This window comes from Corvus kubaryi, unplaced genomic scaffold, assembly GCF_017639235.1.
Source record: "Corvus kubaryi isolate FWS band 111438036 unplaced genomic scaffold, C.kubaryi_AGA036_p1.0 66, whole genome shotgun sequence".
In the NCBI taxonomy this organism is placed as follows: Eukaryota; Metazoa; Chordata; class Aves; order Passeriformes; family Corvidae; genus Corvus; species Corvus kubaryi.
Genome location: NW_024582054.1, coordinates 27,333,069 through 27,344,309, shown reverse-complemented (window position 1 = coordinate 27,344,309; position 11,241 = coordinate 27,333,069). Strand labels below are relative to the sequence as shown.

Below are 11,241 nucleotides of genomic sequence, written 5' to 3'. Positions count from 1 at the left end.
AAGTGTCAGTAAACAAACACAGTGCACCCTTTTCCAGGGATAAATCAGAGCGATAGAGAAAGGCACTCTTTGTAACCTATGCAAAGTCAAAAAGTTGTTTAAGCACCAAACCCTTGCTCTGACTCTCCCACTTCTCCAGCTGTGGAATGAGGCAGAAGGAATTTACCCCACCTCACAGGGCTCTTGTGAGGGTAAAGAAAACTCAGTGTGTGGATGCCATGCTGGTAGGGCTACCTAAGAAAAAGAGGGAGGGGAAAACTTCACTCATTATAGGCCTTGTGGCCAAATGGCTGGAAAACACTGGAGATGGTGTCACTAGAAGCACAAGCTACACTAACCCTGGCTGGGGAGGCTCCAGCCAGCACCTGGAGCTGAGGACCAGGCACAGCTGCTGTCCAGTCAGGGAGCAAACACTGCAATGCCACAGAGAAACGAATGCAGCTGTTTGCCATGATGGACCTACACGGCCCAGGGCTTGATTCCACTTCCTAGTTTCCTTGTGGTTTCAGACCCATTTTTAATTGCTTTTTCTCAACAGGGAAAACAAGTATGTGAGCCACAGGTCTTTCTTCTGTAAGTGCTAAGAGAATGTAAGTATTATCATTGCCATTTATTTCACCCTTTGGTGTTTTGTCTCTCCTGATTGGTTTATGCTGACTAATGTCAGAACTCTGTTCCCAGTTATACACCTCTTGGGCAAAGAGACAATGCAATGTGACATTTAACACAGTGTGCCACAGGCCATCCTCCCTCTTCTGAACATTAAAATCACATACACGGCAAAAAGCACTCGTAACAATAGATGTATCTTTTATTCACAGATAAAAGCTGAAGCAAGCTGTTATAATACATATTTATACAAAGGATTTGAAAAAACCATAAAAAGGAAGATGATTAGAAAATATGATTCGTTATGAAAGGTGGTATTACATACACTATTAAACCTTTTCAAAAGTATTTGTTTGGCAACAATTTATCAATAGTTTCCACACTTAAGTGGCCTCCTTCAAAAAAGCACAAATCTCATGCAGCATGTATAAACTTGATCCTGAGGGTTTGCCTTCCTTAGAAAAACTGTAAAAAGATATACTATTTGTCTTAAAAGTTCAAAATGCAAATGCTATATTTATAGTCAAAACTATATAAAAATATGGACCTAACTTAACATTTACAAAAAGTTTTTGCTCCTTTTTTTTTTTTTTTGCTTGTTTTATGGTTTTGGTAATAAACATAATTCTCAATTCCTGCAGTCAGAGAGGAAAAAAGAAAATCAAAACAAACCACAGTGCCCTTTGTAGACTTCCTTACATTAAGTTTACGACTCCAAAAAAGACCAGGTCTGTGAAAAGAGAGGTTAGTAACCAAGGAAGTAGGTAAGCAGTTAATATAGATCTATATATGTATATATAAAATGGAAAACAAACATTTATTTTGATATGAAAAAGTAATAATACAAAACCTGAAGATAAAACAATCATCTCAAAATGCCATAATACTCCTTTTCAATAGATAAACGTTCATAAAAATATCTTGAACCCTAACCAAGAAAACAATTATAATACAATTTTAATTCTGCTACATAAAACAGCTTTTCTATGAAACAAGAAGGCAAGTTCAGGTATGAAAACATAATTTACTTATTGCTTTTGCTACAATGTTGTTTGTTTTTTACATTTAGTCATAAATACACTATACAGTATAAAATATTTCATAGGAATACATTTTGTAGTCTGCTTAGGTTTGCTGGCTTTAATTCTAGCACCAAATACAAAAATGAAAATCAAATGAACTTTAAAGGCACTTCCATTTCATGTTTGTTTGTTCGTTAATTAACATCATGGTTTGTACTAAATTTCTTCACTTCCCTCTGGTAGAAGCAATACTTGATCCTGCTTTTATCTTTGTACAGCTCAGGTCACACGTTGAGGCACCAAATGATTTATGAACATTCCCATTCCTCAGCTGTTTCTTTCTCTTACAACATTCATTGTTGCTTTTTAGTCTTCACCCTTCCTCCTTCACTTCCCAGCTACTTTATCCCTTCTTCATGTCAGACGACCCAACTTCACTTCCTTCAGTCCCTTGAAAAACCTCTCTTCAAACCTCCACTTCCCTCACTCCATCTTGCACATCAGTTATTCCGATATCAAAACACGTCACTATCATGATATGTGACTTGCACAGATTAACACACTGCTCCAGTTCTTCTGTCACTTGTTCCAGTGCCTCCAGGTACTCCTGTGACTCCTTGTCAAGATCAGGATCCACTTCAACTGTCAGACAAAAAAGTACTGAGTAAGAGAAACAGCTCATCGTAAAACATTGTTCTGTCACAAAGTAGCCACTATGGTAGAGTAAAATTTAATTTCTCTTGAACTAAGCCTTTTTTTTCCCTTTGTTCAGCAGATGCAAAACTCTGCCTTGAGGCTCCAGCTACACACAGCATGCAGTCTGTGAACACATCTCATGCCTCAGTTTCCCAGCTATAACATGGATATGAACAATTTTTTCCTTCTTTGGAAAGAAGAATAATAAAAGATTATATATTTAATATTAACAAGCACCACAGTGTGTCTCTGCACCATTTTGATGTTCTCTTCTAGTTGGTTTGGATGGTTTTTTTGTTCAAATCACGTATTACAGAAACACAGATTGAGTCATAGAGTATTTTAGGACTCAATTCAGCAAAATATCTTAGCAAGTGATTAAGTTTTTCAGTGGGACTGCTGACATGCCGAAAATCTGTTAGAGGCTGATCATAATGCTGTTTTTGCAAAATACTTACATTCTTCTTTCCACTTATTTGGATCCATCATCAACCTGCACTTTGTCTCTTCCAACTCTTCCTTCAAAAATTCATGCTTTGCCTTTATTTCTCTGATTCGTTGCTGGCGCCTCTCTAGTATCTTCAGCTTGGTATGGAAATACATCAGACCCTTTTAAGACACAGAAAGGCCATTCCTTGAATTTTCCTGCTGTGAGTTGGCCCGTAACAGTCTGACACAAATTGCTCCCAGCTCACTACTCATAGGAGTGAGCAGGTGGGTTGCTTTATCTGGTTGTGGGGTTGGTGGGGTTTTTATGGGTTTCTGGGGGTCTTTTTAGTTTAAGTTTACATTAAAGAATTCTCATCTAGAGGAACCGCAAACTACATCACTTGAGCATTTGTTGCACTTCTCTGTATTAGCAAACATCTCTTAATGCATTCTGCATTCTGAAATTACTACTGCTTGTAGATAATTTTTTTTTCCAGTAGTGAAAATGATAAACACAGCCCAATTATAGTATCAGAGTTACAGTTAATACTACAACATATTAATTCTTATTTTCTTAAATGCATTCCTACCTTCTCAACATCCTGGAAAGGCTATTACAAAAGAAATGGGAAAAAGGCATCAGTAGAACATAAAATTCTGGTCTCTAAAATAGAATTAGCTGAAGTGTTTTCCAATTACAAGTAAGTTAAACTCAGTATATCCCTGATTTAATAAAATCCTGCCATTTACATAAACAGTTAATGACCCTATCAGTGAGGGAGGCTGTAAGGTTTTACCAGCCAGGCTAGGATTATGAAGTCTTCTCATAATGTATTAGTTGGTAACTTCCATTTACACCATCAGTCATGTTAGACACAATTAATTTTAGACAGTAATCATTTTCATTTTCTGTGTTAAGGGTACCCCAACATATGAATTGCAAAATTAATAATTATAGTACTTTAATTGCAATCAATTTCCTGAACACCCCTCTGGCATTCAAGCAAGGACTTTGTCTGTATATTGTAATTTAAGTTGTCTACAGTTGTAAAATATGTGCTGACCTCAGTTTCCTCTTGTCTGTGTCGCTGTAATCGTTCCACATCATCAATCTCATAAACTTTAATTTCAAATGGCTCTTTCAAAGTGCCTGGCAAAGGTGGTAGATCAACCCACTGGCCAGTGACACTGGGTTTTCTTCCTAAGGAGGCAGCATCTGGCAACGGAGCAGGAATCAGTCTACGACGCTGGAGACCTAAAATACAGAAAACAAACATTCCTCAGGCTCTAAGAGACGAACGCGCTGCAGAACATACTGCAGTGAATTAAAGAAGGATCTAGGTTCTCAGCATACTTAGGAAGAAATGCTTTTCTTGATCTTTCCTTTTAGTAAAATACCCTCAGGCTGCTAATTGAGTTTACTGCCTTGACAAAGTAGGTTTCACTTGGTTCACAGATGGGAGCAACAGCAGTTCCTCTCCCAAAGCAGATGTCTGAACATCAGTTCTTTATTCTCTCCCTGCAAAAAAATTTTCTGGATTCATTTTTCTTTGGTGGACTACAATGGTATTCATTACCTTGCAAAGGCAATGAGATAGTGAATAATCTAAAACTAATACTGATAATGGCTTATTTATCTAGAAATTTGCAGCTCCCCCAGTTAAAGCCAAGCAAGGCTATCTAAGATCCCTGTCACTGCACTACCTCTTTGCAAAGCTCAAACAGTTCCATCCAGAATTACTACTGCTATTTTAGGGTGCTAAATACCAGCAGTTTTCAGTGACTTTGTGGGATTGAGAGGCATTCAAAAGGCATCAACCGATCTGCAACTTGAGCACCTGTAATGTTAAGATGTATCACGCCTCTGCACCAGCACCCAGAAGCTCAGCACATGACAAAACTCACCAATTCTGGGAACCTTCAATAAAATGCTCCCAGATTTACCAAGAAAATCATACTGCACCACGATGCATCTGTTAGGGTTCAAGTTTCATGAAGCAGAGACTGAGTTATATCCTTCCAAAATGGTGATACTTTTGATTGCAAGAGTTGGGACTCTGGTGTCCAGCTTTTTTTTTTTTTTTTTGTGATATTAAGTCTCTTTCCATTCTCTAAAGGCTGGCCCAGTACATGTGTCAAGGACAAGTATGTCCATAGAGCTGGTCAGGCAACATTAACAAGGCTGCAGTCCAATCCCTAAAAAAAGGAGGTAGGAAGGCCACCAGAAAAAAGCTGAAATGACACACAGTAGCAGTAAGTATAAGCTGGCTTTAGGTGACTGGTGACAATAAATTTAGTACTTAATAGCCTCCTCTTATTAAAAACGAACTCAGAGGCAAGAGTCTTGTTTCTTCTGCTCTTACAAAAGGGAGCACATCAAACAGACAAGGCAGCTCTGCTTGAAGGACAATGCTGCCAAAGTAACTTCTGGGCTGAGACCTCTACAGGAGAGGTAAGTGCATGTTAAGGCTGTCAATTAAGCCCTGTCATGAACTTCAACATGAAATGCACACAAAATCCCAGCAGCCACCCCCAAAGCAACACAACTCCACTGATACCCAAACAGTTACCTGCTTTACATATTGTTAGGAAAAACATCCCTCATTCTTAATTGCATCCTTGCTCATTTCTAAGTAACAAGAACAAAAAGGGAATGTTTTCAAAAGGGGAAGACTTGCTTCTACTTCTACAACACCATTCTCACAACCCCAATCCATCTAGCCTGAAACACCTCTATAGTCCTGTCGGATGAAGCTACGTACTGTAACCCTGATCCTGTAACTGCTTTGGTGACAGGAGATTCCTCTGAGAAGGACACCAAACAGAGGTCAAACACATGCAATAAGCAAGCAAACTTCATCTCCTTCCACTGTACAAGCCAGGGTCAACGTCATTTCTCCAAGAATGAAGTTATAGGATAAGGGGACAGGTTTACAGTGACATATACAGGAGTAGGATCTGTCTTTAAATCAAGAGACTCCAACACAGTCTGGTGTAACATAAGCTACTCCAAGAATATCTAATAATGTGCAAACATTACAATTATTTTAGAACAATAATGGGTCTGAACCAAACATTTCTCATAAGAAATATCTGACACACTTCCTGGTAAGCCACATTTCATGAATAAAACACATTATTTTCTCGAAGTCTAAAGCACTCCAAAAAAGTAATACATAATTTACTGATATAGAGCAATTACAACTGGAAAAAGAAATAGTTTGTCATTTTTAAAGACCTTATAAGCACTTCCTGGGGCAAAAACAAATACAAATCCATCAGTGGGTAATGCCTTCTCAATATGTGTGCAACTTATACAGCTGTTAATATTGATTTGTAGGAAAGGTTTAAGAGGCTGATATGCTATGGAAAGAGAAGTGCAGAAAATGTTGCACTAAGTTTCCCAAATGATTTATCACTTGCTGAAGCAACTCAGTTGCCTTGACCAGAAAGCACCATGAGATCAGCTTCACTCATTTGGTTCTACTGCCAGAACTGAGCATCATGGGTATCTACAGGGATTGCAGTAATTGCCACTTTGAACCAGAAGTTCAGACTGCATTGCTGATACTAGCTCCTACTATATTTCCAACAGTCAGCATGCCCAGGTTGTTGGAGGGTGCTGCTGGTCACTAACTACATGGCACCGGTTGCCATGGATTCTTTACAATACCCAGGACCTCAACCTAGGTCAGAGAAATTAACACCAATCACATGAGCCAGATTTTGAAGCTGGCTACAAATACACTTGGCTGCAGCTGCACTTACAGGAGCACCACCAGCGACAGCAGTAAGGAAAGGCACCAGAGGGAAGAAAAGGGGATCTGGCTCCCATACGCCCACCTTTGCTTGACGTGGTCAGACACAGTGAGCAAGAGTTGCCTCTTGCAAGCAGCTCTCCCAGTCAGTTTCCTACTGCTTATAGTGTCCACACATACACCCTGAAATTTCTTAATATAAATACTATTACAGTGCAATACAATAATTTCGCGATTAGCTGGTAGCATTTTAACCTAGGAGTCGCTGCACCTTACGCACACGCCCTACTGCTCTGCCCCTAAGCCTTACCTTTGGGTAAACTAATGCACATTTAGCAATCCTCATTAATTCACAAACACTCTTCTCACCTCCAGGCCTATTCCTTTGTTTCTAAACCACAGTCCCAGCTGGTGTCTCTGGCATTCCCTCACAGACACCTAGCAGCAGAGCTCCTCCTCTCCTCACTGCCCTTCTCTCACCAGTCTTCCAGGATTACTCACTTGTTCCTCACAAAAACTCATCAGCACTCACCCAGCACCTCACTTTTCCCAACCCACCCATAACACCCTCCTATTTGGGCCACCTGCTGAGGCAAGAAGGAATGTCCCCTATTTGCCGGCAGCCTCCCTGCAAGGGAGGAGGCAGCAGGTGGCTGCCAGCACCCCGGGGCACCCCACACCTCTCCTGCCCTCTCCACCACAGCACCTGTGTCACACCTGCAGCTTTGAAGTAAAATAAATGACAAGTAGCTGCTGTCACAGCAATACACATGCACACACAAGTGCATGCAGTCAGTCCACCTCCCTGCTTTGAGTTCTCTCCAAGCCTCCTCTCTGCTCTGTCAGAGATGCCACATATTGCCTCCACCCTCAGGATGCAGTGGAGCACGAGCAGACACCTGGCCACCTGCCCCTTCATGTCTTACCTGTTGACCGTTTCTTGGGAGATTTAAGGCTCCGCATCCGACCCGGCGATGACATCCCGCTCTCGCTCATGGAGTCATGTGCTGAGGAGGCGCTGCCGGTGGCCTCACTGTCCCGGATCATGCTCTCGTAGCCACTGCTGCCCCCACTGTGGTAGAACAGAGCCGTCCTGCCCATGGCTGGCGGCAGCTCCCCGCTCAGGACGCTGCTGTTGTCACTGCCGTGCCCGCTGCTGTAGCGCTGTGGCCGCCGCGGTGCCGTTATCTTGCTGTACGGAGACGGCAGCACCGGCATTTGTGACTTCTCGTCACTGAGGTTGATGCCACTGTCATTGCCACTGTCAGAGTCAGTGGAGCCTCGGAAATGCCCCGCCTTGGCAGAGCTGCCCGACACCAGCTCGTTCACGCGGCTGTTGGCTGCCCTCATGGCCTGCTTGGTGCCCATGATGGTCCCACGGCCGGGTTTGCCGCTGACAGGCTGCACAGAACGGGGGGCTGCCTTCCCACCAGGGGCCATGGCAGAGCCCTTCCCTGTAGGCTGTGCCAGGGACTTCACAGAGGAGCTGAGAGACTTTGACCCACTGGCAGACAGGCCCCGGGTTTTATTCCCACTGGCTTGCACCTTCTGGTTAGTTGTGGGTTTTGCCTGGCTGTTTTTACCAGGCGCAGGGGCCGTGAAGGGCAGTGGTAAACCCACACTGGAAGCAACAGGGGGAACCCCCAGTCTGGGGACAGAACGCCCTGCCCGGCTGTTGCCAGTGCTCCCACTCTCCCTCACCATGCTTGCTTTGGATCCAACTGATGTCAGGCTGTCACACCTCTCCAGAGACATGTGGCTCCCATATCGGTGCACGGTTTCACTCTTCGACGCCTTCACCTTTAAGCTAGATGTCATCTTGGGCAAAGAGTGATCACCTTTCAGGTTCATTCTGCAGCTGACACTTTCACTAAAGTAAGAGCCAGCCTTCAACCGCAAATCTGCTTCATCTTCAGACTTTGGCGTGGCAGCTCTGGCAAAGTCCAGGCCAGAGGCTTTCCCCCCACCATTACCCAGACCAACAGGTTTCTGCTCCAGGCTTGATTTACGTACAGGAGGTGTCGGAGGTGTTGGCCCACCTGGTCTGGGCAACATGGTTGATTTCTGTGGTGCGTTCTTCTTTCCCAGTGACGATTTCAAGCTGCCAGTGGCCAAGGGAGCATCTGAATTCCCTCGGGTCACAGACTCCGGCAAAGTACTGTTAGCGTGTGACACTGGCATCACTCCCAGTGTGGTGGCTCCTCTCTTCAGCTGTGGCATCTTCATCACAGCTTCTGACTTCTTTGCAGCTCCGCTAGAGGATTTGCAGGCCATTTCACAACCATCCACAACCCTCTGCGAACAGGCAAGCATAGTCTGTGACTTTGTTGGCCTGGATGCTGTGCCAAAACACTGGGCAGCTTTTTCTGGCTGCTTCTCAGTACCAAACGTGTGAGGTTTTGGAGACAGCAGTGAGTCTGCAGGTTTTGCTTCCAAGTGATAATCAGTGCGTAACAGCCAAGGATCTTCAAACATACCATGTGGATTCTGCAGCTCTTTATAGCTGAGGACAGTATTATTGTGGACTGGAGAAGAGGTAGTTTTTGTTTTCCTAGGAAGACTAGAATGTATTGTTTCTATCACAGGCGCATCACGAGAATTACTAAATTTAATTTTTACTGGCTGATCAGTGACACAAAAAGCACTTTTTATCTGAGATGCTTTGGTAGTTTCAGAGGTTTGAGGGCTTTTGCTGATGCCTGAGGAAAGCTTGCTGGAACTCAAGCTCTCACTCTCCAGCTCAGAGAAGCAAAATCCACTGTCATTCAGAGCACTTTTCAGGGGGACGCATAAATGGGATGAGTCCAAGCTGAAGGATTCCTCGGACTTATTACAGTTGTAAGATGACTGTGCGACAAAACTGTCACTAGACTGGGCTCCATCACTTTCAATTGTACAAATGCTGACTTCACTAAGCCATGAACTGATGGAGGAACGTCTGCTGCTGGTAAAGGGATCCTTAGCAAAGGGCACAACAATATCAATATTTACACCAGTAGAAGTCTCCTGTGAGGTATAAGCATCAAACTCATCATTTATGCTGCTAATAATACTGACCGGCCTTGAACCTGAGGCAAGGGCCTGAAGGGAGCAGTCACTGTTAAAGCTAATGATACTGGAAGGTCTCCCATTATCCATAATTCCACTAATAGAGAGCTCTTCCACCACTGTGAAAACAAGCTCATCCTCTCCATTCAGCTCAACAGGCTGCTGCAAAGTCACTGTGGTGGTCAGTATATCCCGATCAAAACATTTCCCTCTGAATGCTGACCTGAAGCTGTGTACCTCTATTGCACCTGACTGACTCTGGGTGCTGCTACCAACCAGGAATGTGCTTCCTACAAGGTTTTGCTCAGGTTTGTTTCCCATCTGTTTGCTCATTCCCACAGGAGGAGTACGAACTGCATTGCTATTGTCCAGCTCCAAATTCTCAGCTTTGGAGCTTGGGGAGTGTTCTCTCTGCTGTGGAGGGGGAGGTGCTGGGCTTGGCAGGGATCTCTTCACGTACAAGGACTTCTCCTTAGTGACACAGTCAGCTGTGGCCTTATTCTGCTCTGGATTCCTTGAAGGGCTACACCTTGAAGTCTGCAGGGAATCAGTGATTGTCTCTCTCTCCCCCTCCAGGATAGAGTCTGTTATTTTGTTGTCAGCTCTGCTCTGCAGCTTGGAAAGCTCTGCTTTCAGGTGAGGAGTGCTATTTTCTTGACAGTTGCCATTGCCACCCCTTGGTGCAACAGCCTGGAAAGGAAGGTTATGTCCTTTTTTGGGAGATGCAGTTTCTTGTGGAATCGATTTCTTAAATCCTCCAGAAGGAGAGGATATTTTTTCCTTTATCAACTTAGACTGTGCATTTTCTGTACTTCCAGGAACAGTACTACAATTGGACCCAACAGAGATTTCTCCACAAGCAAATTTCATGGGTTCCTCACTTCCATCAATGCACTCTAACCTTTCTTGCAGTTCAGCAAAAGTGTTGCATTTAAAATGGTCCTTGTCAGAGCTCCTACAAAGAGCAGAATTGTCTTTATTTCTCTTCTTATTTAGGGACGGGATAATGGGAACAAACTCTGGCGGACCTTCATTATCTGTCAATTCCCTGTCAGACAAAGCTGCACCATTGGGACCAACATAGATGACAGTATCACAAGACTGTTCACTGCTGGAGGAATAATCAGGATCACTGGATATATTCAGGACAGGAAGGTCAGGGTCAAGGGCAACAGTTCGTGGGTGGAATGGTCGCAAATGGGGAGGTCTCCGGACATGTCCTTCTTCACACGAACTCTCTCCTCCAGACGAGCTGGATGCATACTGCAAATGACAAGTAAGGGAAAAGTTATTAGCATCAATTGATAAGTAAGTATATACATGTACAGTAATTGATTAAAAGGTCAGGCTTGCAATATACTCTGTGCTTTGTGTATACTATCACAACTACATCTAGTGGTAAAATATTACAGGGGAGGGTAAATTAAAATAACACACTACACAGATTTTACTGTATTAGTAATAATATAACAATCATACCTTTTCAGGCAATTCCCATTAAATATTATGCATTGTCTTTCTCCTCAATAGTTTTCTGTTCCTCCTCTATTGATTTTATTAATACTGATAGAAGCTTTTGAGTTAGTTTGACATGTAAGCAAAGAAAGAATACGTGTTTGAAACAAAAAGAAGGGAATTTCAGGATTAAGGACTGGGGGCAGGATGATGGCTCAGTGCCA

The 11,241-nt window shown here is 43.1% G+C and overlaps 1 protein-coding gene across 2 annotated transcripts in view; it reads right to left on the bottom strand.

Moving 5' to 3' along the window:
* Window positions 1-793: 793 nt before the first annotated feature.
* The window catches only part of KIF26A (kinesin family member 26A), a 101,701-nt gene continuing 91,253 nt past the window's right edge, over window positions 794-11,241 (bottom strand). Inside the window, exons 12-16 of one of the 2 annotated variants that reach the window (XM_042047126.1) lie at window positions 7,441-10,825; window positions 3,821-4,011; window positions 3,347-3,367; window positions 2,786-2,936; window positions 794-2,273 (exon numbers count right to left, since the gene is read on the bottom strand). In XM_042047126.1, coding sequence (XP_041903060.1) covers window positions 2,098-2,273; window positions 2,786-2,936; window positions 3,347-3,367; window positions 3,821-4,011; window positions 7,441-10,825 — 3,924 coding nt within the window. In that variant the 3' untranslated portion in view covers window positions 794-2,097. The remainder of the gene's footprint in view (window positions 2,274-2,785; window positions 2,937-3,346; window positions 3,368-3,820; window positions 4,012-7,440; window positions 10,826-11,241) is intronic. The other variant, XM_042047127.1, reaches the window with a different exon arrangement.